Here is a 20,835-nt window from a genome sequence, read left to right on the forward strand (position 1 = left end):
GGGCTCTATCATATATACACTTGAAACTGTGTAGGGATCCTGGAGCAAGCATGTCTTAACTAGGAGGCCTGGTCGACGACCGGGCCGCGGGGACGCTAAGCCCCGGAAGCACCTCAAGGTAACCTCAAGGTAACCCTTTGAAGTGTGACTCGTCGTCTGTATGGGCTATAATAGGTCAAACTTCCTAATTAGACCTAGGCTAAGCTCTTGTTTACACATGAAAGCAGTAGTAGTCCTACTGTCAACATGCAAACAGCAACGTTCATGGCGGAGAACGTAAGAACAAGACGTGAATGTGTTGACGTGAACGTAATCCTGGTAGACATGTGTGTCTTCCCCTTGGGGGTGATGGGGAGGAGGAAGGGGGGGGGTCGATGTACGTCTTCTTCTTGAGATGATTTCGGGCCTTTTTTTTTAGTGTCCCCGCGGCCCGGTCCTCGACCAGGCCTCCACCCCCAGGAAGCAGCCCGTGACAGCTGGCTAACACCCAGGTACCTATTTACTGCTAGGTAACAAGGTCTTAGGTGTTAGGATCATGGGTTTAGATGAATATCTTTGTTGTATTGAATCGCTGTTTGTAGTTGCCCTCACTATGGAGATGTTTGCACATACATATGGGTAAATATGGTTACATATGGTTAAATATGGTTACATACATATGGTTAATACATATGGGTAAATTTTCCTCTGTGATGACAAGAAAGATGCAGGTCCCGGTCACTCCACAGGTCCAGGTCACTCCACAGGTCCAGGTCACTTCACAGGGCCAGGTCACTCCACAGGTCCAGGTCACTCTACAGGGCCAGGTCACTCCACAGGTCCAGGTCACTCCACAGGGCCAGGTCACTCCACAGGTCCCGGTCACTCCACAGGTCCAGGTCACTTCACAGGGCCAGGTCACTCCACAGATCCAGGTCACCCCACAGGGCCAGGTCACTCCACACGGCCAGGTCACTTCACAGGGCCAGGTCACTCCACAGGTCCAGGTCACTCCACAGGTCCAGGTCACTCCACAGGTCCAGGTCACTCCACAGGTCCAGGTCACTCCACAGGTCCAGCACACTCCACAGGTCCAGGTCACTCCACAGGTCCAGGTCACTCCACAGGTCCAACTCACTCCACAGGGCCAGCTCACTCCACAGGTCCAGGTCACTCCACAGGTCCAACTCACTCCACAGGGCCAGCTCACTCCACAGGTCCAGGTCACTCCACAGGTCCAGGTCACTCCACAGGTCCAACTCACTCCACAGGGCCAGCTCACTCCACAGGTCCAACTCACTCCACGGGACCAACTAACAGAGACGGCCCTGTTTCTTACGGAATGCGTACTCTAAGCCGTGACTTGGCTGGCCGACTCTCCTCCAAACGGAACCTGTCAGCCTTCACCAAGGTCTTTGAAAAAAAAAACTCTTCTCTTGCATGCTTGCTCGGTCTCCGTAAGACCCAAGGACTCTTACAAGATGCCTGCTGCTTCCACTGTGTGACATCAGACCTCACATAAACACAGGAATGTTTGGTTGCTCTGCAGTCTCAAGTAACCATAGAGCCCCTTGCAATTTCCCTGTTTTATGATTTCATAAATACCTAAAAAAAGAAAATAATACAAAAAATCTAATGTTGGTGTTTTCTATGCCTATAATCCCTCGAAGGGTTTGGTGGGTTGGTTGGGTTGGTATGTCTCTGGTTAGGTTAGGTTGGGTTTTTGACGGAGTGGAAAATGAAGAGTTTGGGTAGTTTAGCATGTTGTATATGGGCTGAGAGTACCCATGGCGACACCTGTGTTTCCTCTGTGTATGTGCTTGGTGATAATATATCAAGCTATCACACAAGAGTGCACCTGTGGTGTCAAATAACCAGTAGACATGCGTGTGTGTGTGTGTGTGTGTGTGTGTGGAGAGAGAGAGCAGGAGCAAAAGTGTACATCTACCCTTCATGAGGACGCGACAGCGACTGAGGTGTGGGAGTGAGCCTCTTCCTCTTCCCTTTTCCCTCCTCCCTCCTCCTCCCTCCCCCTCCTCCCCTCCCCTCCCCCAGCTGACCAACGGTTGCCAAGTTGTCAATTTTGTGTTTATGAAGTGTTTTGTATATATTTATTTTGTCTTGTTCCTTCTCTCTCTCTCTCTGAGATGTTTAATGATGTTATTTACTGAGTTATTTTGTCATAATTAATGTACGATTTACATCACTCGCTTGATAGAACTGACGCCATGGGCTTCTGTGTCTGTCTGTCTGTAAAAGAGTTTGTTTTCCTACGTTGTTTGTGATAGATAATGTGCAGTCTAATTCCTTCCTTCCCCCCCCCCAACCCCAACCCACCTCTCCTGCCACCCACCACCACCCACAGAACACTGACCACCCACACGGAATCCCCAATCTCCCCCCCCAGCAACCCCCACTCCCCAATCGGCCACCCACCCGACCTGCTCTCGGCTCAGCTCTTCGTTTAAGTATTTCAGTAATTTGATCTATTTGTCATTTGATAGTGCGATAGACATGGCTTGGGTGGCAATGAGGGAGGGTGGAGGGGGTGTGGTGTGATGGGGGGTGGTGTCTAGAGGTTAGACCAGTGGTGTAGCCAATGTTGTTGTTGTATTGGGGGGGGGGGCTGTTGTTGTGGGCTGTGATGGAGAATCTCTCTCTCTCTCTCTCTCTCTCTCTCTCTCTCTCTCTCTCTCTCTCTCTCTCTCTCTCTCTCTCTCTCTCTCTCTCTCTCTCTCTCTCTCTCTCTCTCTCTCTCTCCCCCCTCTTTGGTATTTATCCCCTCTCTAAGATATCTCTCTCCTCTAAGCTATCTTTTCCCCTAAAGTATCTTCTTCCCCTCCTTGGGTATCTATGCGTCCCCTCCCCTCCCGTCCCCTCCCGTCCCCTCCCCCTCAGGTATCAATCTATCTCCCCCCCCCCCAGGTATCTATCTATCTTCCTCCAGGTATCTATCTCCCCCCCCGGTATCTATCTATCCCCCAGGTATCAATCTAACTCCCCCCCAGGTATCTATCCCCCCAGGTATCTATCTAACCCCCCAGGTATCTATCTAACTCCCTCCCCCAGGTATCTGTCTGTCTCTCCCCAGGTATCTATCTATCTCCCCCCCAGGTATCTATCCATCTCCCCCCCAGGTATCTATCTATCTCCCCCCCAGGCATCTATCCATCTCCCCCCCAGGTATCTAACTCCCCCCCTCAGGTATCTATCTAACTCCCCCCCCAGGTATCTATCTATCCCCCCTCCCAGGTATCTATCTATCCCCCCCAGGTATCTGTCTTCCCCTCCTCCCCCCTCATTCGCACGTGTCTGGGATGGGGGAGAGGGAGGGAGTGGGGGGCGTCTGGGTGCTGGGGGAGGCAGAGGGAGGGAGAGGGAGAGTCACCAGCCATAATGACGGCGGGGCTGCCATGGGTGCTTCCCTGGATCAGTAGACTCTGGGCGTCGGAGGAGAGTGCATACACACGTGCCCCGCTCTCTCTCTCCTCTCCTCCTCTCTCCTCTCGCTCGCTGCGCTCTCCCAATATTCTCTCACTCTCTCTCTCTCTTGTGTCTAGTCGTCTCAAGGCTTTGGAGAAATACCACAGTGCATTGGAAATATATATATATATATATACTTGTTCTCCCGACTAGTGCTTCGCTTTTGTGGAGTTTATATATATATGAAATTTTAGTGGGAAAAGTGACTTGTGTGAATTTTTTGACTTGGAAAAATCTTGTGTCGCCTGGATAAATCTCCCATGATAATATTTTCATATATCATCTAATAGTATGTAAGTATATACAGTGATTTTTGTTTATATCATGCAGGATATATATATATATATATATATATATATATATATATATATATATATATATATATATATATATATATATAAATTCTTCGTGTATTGTGTGCTATCAGGGAAAAATAAAGTGATGAAAGTTATATTGATGAATAACAGCAAAGGAAACTAAAAAAAATAACTTCAGTGTAAAACACTTCTGCTTCACTTGTTCAATTGTTTCTCAAGTTCATGTTAAAATGTTCACGAAAACTCTCAAGCTTCTTTTTTTTTTAAATTGATTTTGAAGGAAATGAAACGTCTGTGAACATGAAATATAATCTATTGAACACTTATATAAATTGGTGCGACTGTAATAAGTATTCGTCTTCAAGAAAACCATTATCAATATATTATATATATATATATATATATATATATATATATATATATATATATATATATATATATATATATATATATATTGTAATGTGATCCAATTTATTTTAAAATAAAAAGGGTTCACTAACTTTTTTCATGACTGATTTGTTTAAAAATTAAATGAAGACTGTTATGTATCTTTTATACGTAAATCAGTGCATTATATATATATATATATATATATATATATATATATATATATATATATATATATATATATATATATATATATATATATACAAAATACACCAGCAAATTAAAATAAAAATCATCAAAATAAGTAATTTTGTTAAAACAAATCTTTCAATAATCAAACATATTTCAAACATTATATCTAAAGAAACGACATATTACCAAAAAGTGTGTTGATTAAATCCTGTACAATTACAATATCTTACGCATTCAAATAATCCCGTTTTACCTGAAACATAAATCCTGACTTCAGAGTTCTGTAACTTATAAATACATTCTCGAATGATATTCAAGAGTCGAAGAGAAATGTGTCAAATTTCTTATACATTAAGCAGGCGATGTATAAGGTTGATGTATCTAAACTCAACTGTGAACTTGGTTATATATGAATTTATATTTAGAGAGAGCGTGTTTATATCACGTTGGTTATATATATATTTTTGGGGGGAGATATATACAAGAGTTGATACATTCTTGTACATATATATATATATTGATTACATATATATATCTTGTACATATATATATTGATTAGCTGGAGGGACATGGGAGAGCAATAGAGGCTGTGGAAGGAAGTTGTACAAGAATGTAAGATGTCTTGTATAAACCCCGGTGAAAATACCCGGCTTGCAGACGATGCACAGTCGCTAAAATAGTCTCAGTTGGTGTCTGGTGGTGGTGGGGTGTGGACGCGACCCTCTCCCCTCATCCTCTTGCCATGTTTGTTAAGTTTGCCCTAGTTTATCTTGTTGTCTTGCGCCTAATTGTTGTTCCGTTTGGCTGTGCGAGGATTGGACGAGTGCCGGACATCAATTAACTTTAACTAGACGAAACGTTACGTTTAAGACATCGACCATTGAGGAAATGCGAACGACTTACACAATGCTAGCGATGGTTTCAACGGGTAAGCTATATTGCTCTCTCTCGTCATTTGGGAGCTAATATTGAGAAAAAGAGCTAATCTAAATGCCAATATCTGTCAGTGTTGTATATTTTTAACCAGCCTCTGACCGCCTACACGGGGCCTGGTTATTTCCTTTGGAGGAATTAGAGCACTCTAGTGAATTAGAGCACTCTAGTGAATTAGAGCACTCTAGTGAATTAGAGCACTCTAGTGAATTAGAGCACTCTAGTGAATTAGAGCACTCTAGTGAATTAGAGCACTCTAGTGAATTAGAGCACTCTAGTGAATTAGAGCACTCTAGTGAATTAGAGCACTCTAGTGAATTAGAGCACTCTAGTGAATTAGAGCACTCTAGTGAATTAGAGCACTCTAGTGAATTAGAGCACTCTAGTGAATTAGAGCAGCGTTTTCCCAGGTCGATATTGCTAATTACAATGGTGTCAAATGGTGCCTGTTGATAGGTAATGTCAGGTTGATACCTGCCTGTATTTGTGTGTTTGTGTGTGGTTTTCGCGTTATTTATTCGGTTCTTCTCCACGGCCTTGACAGATGAGTGGCAAGAGGAGTCGGTCGTTCAAATGTGCTGTTCACCAGAAGGATCGCCAGGTCACCTCTGAGACCGACTTCCATCTCCTCCTTCACGAACCTCCTATCTTTAACAAGTAAGTAACTTAATCTGTCCACTAAGGTTGGCTTTGGTGCTCGGTCTAGCCCTAGTACGATACCGGTGTGCTCAAAACAGCTGATTTTTGTTTACCAATGTTGGTTGAACTGGAATTAATAATAGATGCATGGAAGTCACATGTTGTTACTTAATTTAGCCTGAAGAGGCTAGTAGCATGGTGCGGCAGAAGTCAGGTTTAGGTGTACGTGTGTGCATATTAAAACATACTGATGCTATGATAGTTACATTCGGTCGTTAATTCTGCATCGCTACCATCCCACAGCAATTCTAAGTGTCACGCAATCTATCGTTGGCACTAGAACATGCAACCTAGGTCTTCCTCAGGCCTGCCAACCCACGTCGATCAATTCTCCGTCAAACTCGCTATCGGTGTATGCAATCTACTCCTCTACTTCCATGACAGTTGACTTGCTCAGTCCCTCGTCAATCATGTTGCTGGCTATCCCGTAATTTGCGCCTCTAAATTCCAATTTCAAACTCGACAATCATTTGACACTTTGTGCTTTCACGTTGGCACTCCTGGAATGCCTGGCTCTGGGCTGCCTTGTAAGGTTTGGCACTGTTAGTGGTTGACTCAGGGGCGAGGCAGAAACATGTGTGACTGTTAGTGTTAGCTGGGGCCCGATATGCCCTTTCTCTTGCTCTGCTTCCTTTTGAGAAGGTGCGAGAAGAGTGCCACTGCCAGCTTAAGACGGTGTCAGAGATGCTTGCGGTGGGTGCCACTCTTAGTAGCCTAGCTCGCTTGATAGCCTAGCTTCGCTCGGTAGCCTAGCTGGGCTTGGTAGCCTGGGTTTGCTAGGCAGGCTGGGTTTGCTAGGTAGCCTAGCATCGCTCGGTAGCCTAGCTCGCTTGCTACCCTGGCTTTGCTAGGCAGGCTGGGTTTGCTAGGTAGCCTAGCTTAGCTCGGTAGCCTAGCTGGCTTGCTAGCCTGGCTTTGCTAGGCAGGCTGGGTTTGCTAGGTAGCCTAGCATCGCTCGGTAGCCTAGCATCCGCTGATTATTTTAAAACTTGATAGCGTGCCAGTTTTATTATTAATCATTAGATATATTACCGAGTTTGTTGTGGCTGTTAAAATTTTTATTTCCTAGTAAACTTGGTAAATAAACTTGGCAGACTATAATTTTAAGTTTCCTATTATTTAGTACTCAGCTTATTAGTACTGTAGTTTGAACAGTACTAATTCAATTAAATACCAAACATTTAGTACTTTCTCACCCACTGTTTAAATTGATAGTTAAATGGTAATAGTTTGTGTAGGTCTATCTGGTGTTTATATACGATTTGTGGTAATGCTTAATATGTTGACCGACCCATAATTTGTTTCTTTGCCAGAATGGTTCGCCTCATAGCGGACGAGTTCTTGACGGAGGAGCGGGACCGTAAATACTATGCCGACCACTATAGGTGCTGGCCGCCGCCTCTCTTCGTTATCGCTGTCACCCTTGTACAGGTAGGTCACCCTTGTACAGGTAGGTCTCGCCGGATCACCTGAAGGTCCTCGCTGGAGTGTCAGCAGACGTACATCAGTATTCCTTCATAGTGTTATTCCGGAGAGATCATGCAAGGTTATGTTTGTAATGGGTGATTCAACGTTATTTGTACGGGACCCCATAGGGTTTAGGTAGGTAATGAACGTATAGGTCATTGGGTTAGGGGGCCGTGTATCACTGGTCAAGAGGGGCCAGTCTGTTCTGGGAGCGGGTTATATGTTGCGCTTGTCAGGTCATGGTTATTTGAGCCGTGGAGATCTTGGGGTCAGTCGAGCCCCTGCTAACAACACTATTAATCACGGCCAATATCAGGTGGTAGGTGATGTCACCCTGAGTGTGTGGTGGAGGTGTCACCTTGCTGTGGAACTGTTGGGTCCGCCCTGTGGCGTCTGTGTGACAGAGATGTCTTGTGATGGCTATTAATACCTCTGTCCTACCTTGCTCACCTATACCCTATTGCTTTGTCAGTTCTCTATCAGGTTCTTTGCTCATCCCTGCATTATCCAGCTTTCCCTATCCCTCTGATCCGTGTGTGTATGTGTGTGTGTGCCTGAGGGTCATTGCCACACGGGAGACGACATTTTGAGAGCCAGTGATTGTAGAAATGTGACCCTGACCTTTACTTAGTCCGTACTGTTCGCTGGATTTTTTTTATGAATGCTGCGAGATTTCAGAATAGTTTGCTGACAGTAAAATATTTTATACACACACTCTGCAATTGATGTTGGTAGACATGTCAGATTTCTTGACTAGCATGTAACAATGTTGATAACATTGTAAAAATTATAATTTATAAAACACGAATCTAGAAACCAACATTGATATAGCAACTTTCACATTTTTACAATGTGTGTGTTTAACTTATGAATGTTAGGACATGTGAAGTAGGGAGGAACCTTCTTCAAGTTCAAGTATGTTTACTGAGACAATAAAAAATACATCTCAAAGGGATAGAGTAGCTTAGGCTATTTCTACTCCCCCCCCCCCCCTTGAACCTTCTTCAAGAGCCTGAGAAGTCCTATTGATCGTAACGGCGGCCAAATACCAGGCTAGGCGGCCCCGTTGCCTGGATACCGAATGTCAACAAACTGGCAGCCTCATTAACCCGGGTGGGGGGTTCGAATCCGATTACCACGTGCCCATCACAATGGGTTTTTATACTATCAATGTGGGATAGATTGTTTCAGTAATCACTGTGTTCGGGTATTATGTTAGGGTGATTGTATCTTGTATTGGACGTGTTCAGGGTGATTGTATCTTGTATTGGACGTGTGTTCAGGGTGATTGTATCTTGTATTGGACGTGTGTTCTGATCCTATATTTCTGAAAGGGAATCGTTGGGAATTGATTGTGCTTATCCTGTTCTTGTTAGTATTGATTCAAAACGTTTTTGAGTAAATGCTGTACACATGTACATACATATTGTCCGTCTGTGTCTAGAGAGAGTAATTTGGGTGGCTTATTAACCTTGAATAACTTGTAACTTTCGTGGTTTTTTGTTCAGATTCCATTGTTCTCTCTCTTTCCTAGACCTGAGACATGTGTTCGTTCTCGTATATTCCCCTGTTCGTTATATTTTACCTGTTCTTTTTGCCCCTTAACATTGTTAAGCCTTAAGTTTGTTTTATTCACTATTCCTTTATCTCTTAGTGACTGTGTGTGCATCTCACATCAGCCACTACATCTCGGTTGAACCTGATTTATCATATCTTTGATTGTCTGGCTTTCACGTTCTATTTCTGTTAGAGCATTCTAGTGGTACGATTAGTTTCATGTAATTCCCCTTTTCTTCACGTTAGTCTCCTTTCTGTGATCCATTAGACTCTGGCTCCCAATGCATTTGCGCGAGTACCTGCCTGGGTGCACTTACTTTGGAGTGTTTAAAGAGAGATAAGTTGCAGCTCCTGGATCTGACTTCTCAGTCGCTGGATTTTTGTTTTGATCGCTCCATGACACTATAAGTCTAGTTATAGTCTCCACCTATCTCAGTCGACGTCCTCGTTGGCAAAGCTCTTGGCTTTCTTGAGATTTGCGGGACCGTAAGACTGTTTCCAAGCTCTTGCTGTACGTCACATGGTTGGAATAACACAAGTGATGTGTGTGTGTGTGAGACGTGTTACTAGTCAATTTCGCAAAGACAATCCTTGTTTGCTATCCTAGTGTATGCTTCTTGATGTTATCCAGTTTGTACGCTTCGGGAGGTAGACCTTGTGTGATGCTAACGCTTGTCCTTCTCTGACAGTTCCTCTCCCATCTGCAGTCCTTCTCTGATGATTCACCTTCAAGTGAAGCATTTCTCTGATGTATTCCTCACTTTTGGGTTGGGCTCGTACCCATTCTCTTTCACGGCCATTCAGTTCCATTAATTTGCACGCTGGGTTAGATTCTAGTAGCCACGAGTCTTGAGGTGTTGTGTATGTGTGTTTGTGTTTGTTTTCCGTGTAGGCGCACCTTCCCGTCCTAGTCGTGATAGAGGGGATCCAAATATTTACATTTGTGCTGCCCCCCCCATCACTTGGCGAACCACGACCACCAACAAGGTGGCGGACTACCCACTCACACACCTGCCTACCTGTGCTGGTTTACGTCTTAGGTTTACCGTATTCTGGTCGATAAACATAATGGAGACTTGGAAACTGTTGCGGGCGATGAGTCACAATAACGTGGCTAAAGTAATTTAAAGACAATCGACTTGAGAATGGTCCAGGTCGGACCGAAACGTCGTCGTCCCTTCATCTTCTAGTGTGTGGTCTGGTCAATCTTAGAAACTGTTCTTTGGTGGTTTGGGTGTTGGAAATTGGCTTCCCTATACCCTGGTATGCGGGGGCGTATAGTACATGTTGTTTCCTGGACATCCACTCACTTGTCCGTTTTAAGAAGGGTTGATCTCGTGAACAGGATTAAATCCTAAGGATTGAACACCACTTTAAGACTGTAAGTGTTCTACCCGTTGCCACTCTGGTGGAACTTTTCGTTCGGGTGGTGTGGAGATGGAAGCACTTACCCTCGGCCAGCGTGTTGACACTTCCAAGCTGCAAATCCTTGACACTTACCAATTCACTTGAAATTAAACTTGGGTTTTTGATAATACTCGTAAGCTCATTCTCTCGTACTCGTTGTTTAGATTAACCGGAAGACACGACGCCTGTTTTATCAAATGATGCCAAGGGAGGTTAGACCAGTTAATCATCCTGAACCCAATGAGTGTAATTTGACTTGTCACATCTGACTTAATGAGGGCAGTAAGATTGTTTCGGTTACAGTGTAACCTACGGGATGGCAAGACGGAAGGGTAGTTACAATAGTCATAAAGCAACGGTTCCAAAGGGTAGTTTAGTGGGGGGGGAGGGGAGGGGGGGAGTAATGGAGCAGCTTAGGGGCGGGGGTTGGGGGAGGGGGTGATGGCGCGTTCTGTAGCTACCCAATATGAGTAGAAGCCTCGCAAAAGTCTCCCTCACCTGACTTGATCCTCTCTCTCCTCCCCTCTCACTCTGTCCCTTCGTTCTCTCGCACCCCCTCCCCCCCTTCCCTCCCTTCGTTCTCCCTCACCCCCCCCCCCTCCCTCTCGCTGGGGTGCTTAGGCTTCAGTTTTGTGTCCAGTTTTATCTTAATAAACATGTCTTCTCTCTCTGTTCTAACATGCTTACCGCAAGCATTTTTTTTTCCCGCATGTTGTTTAAGCTTTAGCAAATGTCGCCTATAATATAGAGATGTATAATATAACTGATGTATATTAATGAATTAGTAATGGAGTGGGTGATTATGGGAGGGATTTGGAGGGGGGGGGGTCATTAAGCCCCGTACCCGGCCACCCCCAATCCTTTTTTTTTTTTTTTTTTTTTGGGGGGGGGGGTGATAACGCTATCCCTATTTCCCTGCTCCCCCCCTCTCCCTCCCTCGTTAACGTTCAGCCCAATTCGTGTGCCTTGGATAATGACTCCCGTTGTTTTAGATTTAGCTACTCAGAACGAAATGTCCATGTAGCACGGGCTATGGTGAGCCCGTAATTGAGTTCGGTTATTCGCGATAACGTTGTTACGCAGATATTTGGGTCAAAGTTTTAAATGGAGGTGGGGTTTCCTTCCTTTTTTTCCCCTGTTTCTTTTTAGCTTCTGTTTTAGTCGTGTTTTATAATGGCTCTCCAACATTGATGAAGATTAAGCCACCCAAGAGGTGGCACGGGCATGAATAACCCGTAAGGCTCTCCAAGACTAGTCTTTACTTATCAGTGTGTATGGGAGTGAGGTGTAGCAACATTATGCCCGCTTACTGGCCTTGTACCTGCTGCTTTTCAACCTAATTACTCGACTTTCAAATTCTTTGTCCCAATCGGGCCTTAAGTCTTGGATGGAGGTGGCTTCTACAACCTCATTTGGTCGAGCATTCCACTTGTTAACTACCCGTTCATGGTACGAGTACTTTATAATGTCCCTTCGGCTCATTTGTGCTTCCAGCTGTTTTCTTGTCCTGCCTTCTCTGTCTGAAGAGGCTATCCTTATCCATTTGATCTATTCCTCCCCCCTTTAGTATCTTGTAAGTTGTGATCATATCCCCTCTGTTGGTGTTTGTGCTGGTACTCCCTAGCACAACTCTCGTCTGATCTCGTTTTCCTGCATCGTAAATATGACTCTTCCCTCCTCCTTACTTCATCACTCCCATTCTCTCTCTTGTCAATTCAGCTTCCTCCATCAGCGACCTCATTACCCCTGCTGTGGTCCCACTCCGTCCTCCCCTTCCCCCTTCCCACTCCGTCCCCCCTACATCCTTCCCACTCCGTCCTCCCCTTCCCCCTTCCCACTCCGCTGCCTATTTGTCCGTAATAAGCTTTGGGAAGGAGGTCAGGGAAGGTAACTTGGCCCTCATCACTAGCCTTCCCGTTTCCTGCACGCCTGCCTTCCTGTAGTATATCCGCTCCCATCGTCCCAATCCTGGCAGTTACAGCCCCGCTCCTGTGCCAGGCAAGTCCACTACGGGCTAAGAATCAAGTCATAGCTCTTGAGTCCCAGCTCTACTACCCCTTCAACAGACTGATGCAAACACACCCACGCTACCTGGAAATCTTCACTAGGCTGAGAGGCGGGACCAAGACGCTAAGGCACAATTAGGCGAATGCTAAGGAAACTTCCGTCTTCCTTGCTGCTCTTAGTCTCCTCTCCCCTGTCTCCTCTCCCCTGTCTCCTCTCCTCTGTCTCCTCTCCCCTGTCTCCTCTCCTCTGTCTCCTCTCCCCTGTCTCCTCTCCTCTGTCTCCTCTCCTCTGTACCTGTCCCTTGTATTTGTACTTGTGAATATCGTAAATATGCATTGTTGATATATTTGTAATGACGTTATTGACAATACGATAATAGGAGTAAGGATAGCCTAACAATGATAGTAAGGATAGCCGAATAATAAGAGTAAAAATAGCCTAATGATTGTAAGGATTATTAGGCTATAGTAAAGATAGCTTAATGATTGTAAGGATTATTAGGCTGTAGTAAGGATAGCCTAATAATGATTGTGAGGATTATTAGGCTGTAGTAAGGATAGCCTAATAATGATTGTGAGGATTATTAGGCTGTAGTAAGGATAGCCTAATAATGATTGTGAGGATTATTAGGCTGTAGTAAGGATAGCCTAATAATGATTGTAAGGATTATTAGGCTGTAGTAAGGATAGCCTAATAATTAAACTCGTCATTTAAACACATTAATCCATTGGTATGGGATGCAGTTTCTCCCCCCATGAATCTCGGGCTCGTATATTCCTACGTACATTACTAACCTTGCCATTCAGCTAGGAACGCGTCGTGTACCTGTGATTTACCTGTGACTGTCGTGGCGTCCCAGGAATCCAAACGTGTACAGAAGCGCAGTGGATGCACCCCCTAATCCATCGCGGTTTAACCAAAATGATCCGGGCCGTGGTTAATCCAGCATACCGAGGTGGCCCGTGGTACCCTTGCCCACCTGTGCGTCAGGTGGTATGCGAGCGTGCGTACATCAGGGGTACCAGGCGGTTGGGGAGGGAGTGAGCCTGGACCCAGCTGTCGCTCAGTCGTGCGTTCCGCATTTTCTTGCCTCTTAAAATCGTTAGCGATGCGTTCTGGGTTATGTTTTCGCTAGCTGGAAGTATGTGTAGGTTGGTACAAGTGTCGTCATGCATACACATACGGGCTGCGGTGTAGGTAAGGTACGCAAGGTTGACCAGACCACACATTAGAAGGTGAAGGGACGACGACGATGTTTCGGTCCGTCCTGGACCATTCTCAAGTCGATAGGGAAGTTTTATAATTACGCAATTAAGAGGTTGGGTGAGTAGGTGAGAGATAGCAAGGTGGTTTGTTTGTCGACGGCCCTCATTTGTCCACTTGGGTTGATGTAGGATACCTGAGCGGGTATGTCTGCATGTTTGATTACATCCACATGGCGTCTCGGTCTCCCCCCTTCCCCCAAGTGATCAGAGAGTACCCCGTCAACCCCCTCCAACCGTACCCCATGCCCAGCACCGGGCAGGACCACCGGCCGCCACACGTGTGCTCGTCAGATGGCGGGCGTCGGCGCCCCAGACACACGCCAGACCTACCTGCCTCGACGCCCTGTGCTCGTGTCTGAAGGTAACCCGTGATGCCCTACTAGTCACCCCACTCATTATCCTGTGCGCGCCATCTGTCTCTCGGGTGTACAGTCTGTCGGTCACCACTCATTTTTATGTCTTTGTAATAGCTTCAACGTGTAGCTGGTACGGCAGTCGCCTTACGATTATTGTAAGCGACGCTAGGCTATAATGTCCAGCCGTACTGATTTGGTAAGGTGCCCCTGTGCCCGACACTAAAGATACCCACGCTAGCCCGTGTGTGTGCTTCATTTATTGCTAAGTTACTCGTGTCTGCCACGGGGGTCGTTGTTCCATCTGTTGGTGTGGGCCCGTTAGTCATTGAACAACAATGGAGAAAATTGTACCGTGACTGTCGATAACCAGTAAACAGTCACGGTTACCTTACAGTTAACTTGTTCCTTACTAGTGTGGCGTCCGTTATGGCACAGAGGGAGAGGCTCCGTTGAGCAGGTGAGGCCGTGGTGGTGGTGAGCAGTGAGAGTACTGAGTAACCACTGGCCTACACACACCTCCGCCCTCACCGCACGCCCGACCTAGTCACGTTCTCACCACCAACCAACACAGGCTCGCCCGCGCTCCCTTAACGCTGAAAAGCGCGCGATCGCTAATTAGTATTGTGTTCTATGGGTAGTTTGTGCTGCACGTGGTGTTTTTTTTGGGGGGGGCGTGGGGGCCGCGAATTTAGGACCCAAGTTTACATAGAGCAAAATAATCCTCGCTGGTGTATGTGCTTTGGGTTAGTGTGTGTCATTTGCAGTGAAACACGGGTTGGGGGAGAGGTGGGAGGGGGGGGGTGCACTAATAGTGTGGCGATTCCTGTGCCAGCCACCAAGACCCCAGCCCCCCTCCCCCCCCTTCCTCCCCACATCAATGGCAACATCAACTTCCTCCACATCACTCCAGGCGTTCTGCTCCAGTTAAACATTTCTTTTTCGACACGGCCCGGTGTGAGGTTTTAAGAGGAGAAGGAGGGGGGCGGGGGGGGGGATTTGAGATGTATTTTGTATACAACACCGCGCTTCGTGGGAAGGGGTGTTAGGGGGGAGGGGGAGAGCACGGCCCGGTCAATGGGAACTGTGGTCCTCTGGGCCCTCATTGGGCCCACCTGCCCGGGGCCCATCGTGGTGATGACATCTCCCTGGCTTTCCCTGACCCTGGCATCATACCTCTACCCATCATCCTTTCATCTCCACCCTTCCCTCTATCATTGTCACGCCCCCCCCCCCTCCTCCCTCCCCCCCCCCCCATCCTTGTCACGCCGATCCCGTCTTCCTAGTTGGCCCGGCCTCATAGTCACCCCAGTTCCCCCCCCCCCCTCCGTCGCCTTTGTCACCCTTGCCCCCCCTCTATATAGGAGGAGTGTTTCAGGTTTTCATGAAGTTGTTCTGAAGTAACTAAGTGTGGCGGCCATATTAGCAGCTCGGGTGCAGTTTCAGCCTTCCCGGGCGACTAATTTTAACGCAAGAGGCTTTCAGTACCAAGTCTTGCTTTGGGTGTGGTCCTATGTGTGCTCTTTGTTGTTGGTTGGTGGAAACGGAGGTGCCAGGAGTCGCGCACCCCAGAGAGAAAAGTGTGTGTGGGGGAGGGGGGGGGAGTGTTTGGAGAAGGGTTGAAGGAGAGGGAGTGAATCTAGGAAGTGATGTGGTGGAGGCTGACTCCATACACAGTTTCAAGTGTAGGTATGATAGAGCCCAGTAGGCTCAGGAACCTGTACACCAGTTGATTGACAGTTGAGAGGCGGGACCAAAGAGCCAGAGCTCAACCCCCGCAAGCACAATTAGGTGAGTAGAGGGATAGCGAAATATCACTTATCTTGCCTAATGACAGCTTGTCGAAGCGCCTACAGCCGTCTTATCGAGCTGAGAAACTCAATGTCTGAGGTCTGTGTGTTAGCGCTCGTCCAAAAATATTCGTTTGGCTATGTTCTATCACGTAGGGAAAGCTCGTGCGTGGGCTGCCAATTCGAGAGCTTTGGCCTCGAAACTTTTGTGAAAATGCAATGTTTCGTCTGTGTGTGTGTGGGGGGGGGGAGGGAGGGTTGTCAGAATTGAACAAGCAGAATAATGCAATGACGATGGGCAATGTGTGTGTGGTGCGCGCGCTTACCTGTTTGAGGTCACCTGTTTGTGTTTGCAGAGACCTCGCTTTAGGTTCTGGGCCGTGATCGTAGGTATCAGCGGTGAAGGGTGGGTGGGGCCGTCTTCGTCCGTCTGGCCAGGCACGCGCCGCCACCGACAAAAAGGCCCCGACGATGTCGCACTTGTCGGATTGTGGTGCCTGGGGGCATTCCGGAGCGTCCCAGTAGACTTGGCCGCCCCACCTCTTAGAGTTTAGGCAGCGAGCACACACGATAGTGCCCAGACTCCCCCGCGCTAGGTGGTGGCAGGGGGGGCCACGGTGCCAGGCATGGAGGCTGCCAGCTGTACTCCGCCACAAGCTCCACCCATCCACTGGCACTTCCGCCCATGTTTTGCACTACTGTTTTCCCACCCGAGGAATTAGATGAGAGATGGAGGAGGCTCAGGGTCAGGTCAGGGTTGGGCTAGCTGAAGGAGGTCTTGCCCCGCCTCGCTACACCTCGTGACCCGGCCACTCTCGACCACTAACTGCATTCGCGTTTATTTCTGGCTGTGACGCGTGTTTTGTAGTCTAGCGTCTGTGAACATTGCATCAGCTCCTTCTGATGGCTTTTACCATCATCCGCGATCCTGCCTCTCTGGCCACCGCCAGAAACTCAGGGACACAGGTTAACGGAAAGACTGGTAAAAATGGGCTGAAATTGTGGCGTTGGTGACGCGGCGCGCGGCTTGGCAAGGGCTTCTCTTTCTGCATGACATCAGCGGGTTCGGTGGCGCCATCGGGGGTAAGGCAGGTATGCCGGCCGCCCTCCGTGCTCTCACGGCACGCGTTCGGTTCTCCATTTAGTATAAAACGTGTATGCGTCTTGTTCGTTAGTGTGATGGTAACGCTCGTCCAGGTGGTCTTCGTTGATGGAGCAGCTGGAGGGTCTGCCTTTCGTGTCTCGAGTATTAGAGGAGGAGAGGAGTTCAAGAACATAAGAATCAAGACATCTGAAGAATGCCTGTTGGCCTATACGTAGCAGCTCCTATTCATATTCGCCCAAACTCATTCCTATACATGTCTAACCTACGCTTGAAACAATCAAGAGATAAAAAAAAACAGATGTTATATTATTAACGCTTCGAGAAATAAATCCGTCTTTCGAACATTTATGCATTGATTTTTTTTTACTTTAAATTCTTATTAATCATAACTCCCGGATCCTTTTCGCAATCCGACCGCAATCTCAACACTATCTTGCTCGTATCATGTAACTCTATCATCATTACCTTGCCTCAAATCCTTACATTTGTCAGCATTAAGTTGCATCTGCCAGTCTTAATGCGCACGATATAATCTCGATAAAGGATCAAGACCCAACCACACACCAGAAGATGAGGAGACCACGACGTTTCGGTCCATCTTGGACCATTAAGTATTGACCCGGTCTCCACGGGTCACAATCAAGACAGTCGACTTGATAATGGTCCAAGATGGACCGAAACGTCGTCGTCGTCTCCTCGTCTTCTAGTGTGTGGTTTGGTGTTCATATCTTCAGCCACGTTATTGTGACCCATCGTCTTGATAAAGTATTGCAAAACGTCAAGTTATTCTTAAAAGGTGGAGGTGGCGAAAAGGTGGTCGATAGGTGGAGCTAGCGAGAGGCTTAGCCAGTTTGGCATTGTTTGTGGTGTGTGTGTGTGTGTGTGTGTGTGTGTGTGTGTGTGTGTGTGTGTGTGTGTGTGTGTGTGTGTGTGTGTGTGTGTGTCCCCGTCTCCCCCGCGCACGTGGACAAGCCGCGTCCAAACCCGAACCGGTGTGTCTGCCAGGAATCTAATGCACGTAGATTTATAAACGTTTATATTTGCTCCGGATATAAACAACGGATGATTTATTTCTTAGACTGTTTCCAAGGAAGATTAGACGTAAAAAGTGAGCGAGTTCGAGGTGGAAATAAATAGCTGCTTCGTATGGGTCAATAGGCCTCTTCCTAGTTTCCTTTATTGTCACCTTTTGGTTCTTTAAGTAAGAAAGATGTAGTAGATGTGAGCAATAGAAACATGAGAGTTATGCACTGTGATTTGTACTCCCGTTGAAGGACCTGAAGTAGAGGAGGGTAGAAATAGCCTAAGCTACTCTATTGAATTGCAAATATATTGTATACGCTTCGAAGTCGCGAAGAGTTGGTCTTGAACCTTCGTTTTCTGTTGTTGCAGTTGGGGGTGTTCGGGTACTATACGGTGACGACGGGAGAGATGAATGTGGCGGGACCCGTGGCTGTGGACTCTATCTTCATCTACAGACCGGACAAGCGCCAACACGTCTGGAGATTCATCTTCTACGCCTTCCTTCACGCTGGGTAAGTTCCTCCTCCAACACCTCGGCCCCCGCCACCAAGTTTTTTTCCCCTCCTTAGATATTTTGAATTTGCAGTATTTTGTGAATTTGTATTAACTAAATGTAACAAATAGTGATTTAGTCTTGGTTAATATGTATATGGGCAAAAAATTGTTACCCGGTAATCTGTTATATTAATCAATAATTTAACCCAAGTATTTACCTAGAATTTTGTTAAATTTGAGATGATGACGCTGTTTTTTTTCTTCTGTACAGATGGGTACACTTAGCGTTCAACCTGTTGGTGCAGCTGCTGGTGGGCCTGCCACTGGAGATGGTACACGGGTCGGCTCGTATAGGCACCGTGTACCTTGCTGGGGTGCTGGCCGGGTCCCTGGGCACCTCGGTCTTCGACGCCGACGTGTACCTGGTGGGCGCGTCCGGGGGCGTGTACGCTCTCCTCGCCGCGCACCTGGCCAATGTGTTAATAAACTATAATAATATGCAGTTTGGCATCCTACGACTCGTCGGCGTTTTCTTTGTCGGTAAGTGACACTTTTGCGAGAGGCGGCGATCTCGTATTAACATGTTAGTTACATAGAACCCTTGTACGGTTTCTAGTCTATTTTTTGTATAGTCTTGCAAATAGTTTTCATTTGCTTTCCTATTTCAGTCAATTTCTTTCAAGTAACTGTCATGAATGTATAGATGATATACATGTTATGTATATATGTTAAATATATACATGTTATATATTTTTACGTTTGTGTATGTTCTAAATGTCTAAATATTGTGTAAACAGTGTTAGTCATAAGGTTTTGCGTTCCCTCCTTACATAGAATACGAACACCCCCCCCCCTCTGACTTGCACTCAAAAGCTACATACATGTATATGATTGAGAATCGACATTTTTTGCTATTGGTAGATGGTGTAATTAGAGAGACCTTGACTAACCACTGTCTGTCTGTCTCCCGCAGCGAGCGCTGATGTGGGGTTCGCTATCTACGACCGGTACGCCCACGAGACGGTGGGGCTACCTGTATCCTACGTGGCTCACCTTACTGGAGCGTTAGCGGGGCTTACACTAGGCTTAGTAGTACTTAAGAACTTCGAGCAGCGCCTCCACGAGCAGCTCCTGTGGTGGGTGGCCCTTGGGGTCTACGCGGCGTGTACGCTCTTCGCCATGCTGTTTAACTTGTTCCACCCTTACCCGTACGAAGGCGTCGCCCAGGGCCTGCTCCTGTAGGCGGAGCCCAGGACTTGCTCCTGTATGATGTTCCTCAGGGCCTCCTGCTCCTGTAAGCGTCCCACAGCGCCTGCGCCTGTAGGCGTCGCCTAAGGATAGATTCTCTAGGCGATCGTCGAGGGGTGAGGTGGTGGTCCTAGGATGAAGCTGTTCCGAGGGTGCTGGGTTGGACGCCGTTCTTCAGAACCCGCTGTGCTATTACGACATCTCCGCCGATAAGGAGATATTGAAGTATTATAGGTCTCGAAGGTTCGTAAACGTGAAGTTGGGCTCCAACCCCCGCTAACCCCCATTTATGGTGCTGTGCCTCAAGCCAAAGTTAGTCCGCTCATACTGGTGAAACTGACTTAGTGTAAGGACTCTTTAAATCAAAGGTACTGAGCCTACCTTTTTAACTCAGAGAGAAAAAAAACAAAACAAGAGAGATTGTTATTTATTAGTGTCATAGATCTGCTTGTACAGTTTTACATTAATTATATTCCAAGCTTGTTTATATATATTATACCTAGTCAAACGAACATTTCCAAAGGATTTTTTCTTCTCTACCTCTAATCTTATTACGGCCGGCTGATGTTAGAGTCCGGCCACTGCTCTAGTCTCGGAATTCCCGGGGGAGGTGAAAGCATATATTGAAGAGGAAGTTACCGCTTCCTTCCAAGGTTATAATAGTCTCGAGTCATTCTTAAAAAACATCGCTGGCTAGCCGAGCGGGGAAAGGGATCGAATCCCCTGGCGTCTCGTTTTCCCTTGCCTATTCCACTGACCTGAACACAGGCTGTCACCGCCTCTTGGGGGGGCAACGAGCCCCTGATCGTGCTAGTCAGGTTGGCTTTTTTTGCATTCATAGTCCATTCCTTATATTGTTTGAAACTTTGACTATTTCTAGGCTTTGTGGAGGATTTTTTTTTCTCGCTATGTTCATTTTGTTTCTAGTCTATTTTTCATAAAGTCTTGCAAATGTTAAAGTTTTCATATTGTTTCCTATTTCAGTCAATTTCCTTCAATTTACTGTCCTAAATGTATAGATGACATAGATGTATGATGTATATTTTTACGTTTTGTATGTTTCTACATGTCCAAATATTGTGTAAGAAGAATGTTATTTATATCAGTAAATTCTTTCTATAAAATTTA

At 46.6% G+C, this 20,835-nt stretch overlaps 1 protein-coding gene across 2 annotated transcripts; it reads left to right on the top strand.

The window, feature by feature from the left end:
• Positions 1–3,444: 3,444 nt before the first annotated feature.
• LOC138361027 (protein rhomboid-like) lies at positions 3,445–20,835 on the top strand. Of its 2 annotated transcripts, none has more exons than XM_069320497.1 (6): positions 3,445–3,755; positions 5,836–5,948; positions 7,304–7,421; positions 18,334–18,476; positions 18,731–18,999; positions 19,433–20,835. In XM_069320497.1, exons 2-6 carry the CDS (start codon positions 5,836–5,838, stop codon positions 19,699–19,701), a joined length of 912 nt encoding a protein of 303 aa, XP_069176598.1. In that variant the 5' UTR covers positions 3,445–3,755; the 3' UTR covers positions 19,702–20,835. The 2 variants fall into 2 exon arrangements, with proteins under 2 accessions (XP_069176598.1, XP_069176597.1); XM_069320496.1 differs by lacking the exon at positions 3,445–3,755 and adding an exon at positions 5,028–5,286.

Source organism: Procambarus clarkii, unplaced genomic scaffold (genome assembly GCF_040958095.1).
Source record: "Procambarus clarkii isolate CNS0578487 unplaced genomic scaffold, FALCON_Pclarkii_2.0 HiC_scaffold_148, whole genome shotgun sequence".
In the NCBI taxonomy this organism is placed as follows: domain Eukaryota; kingdom Metazoa; phylum Arthropoda; class Malacostraca; order Decapoda; family Cambaridae; genus Procambarus; species Procambarus clarkii.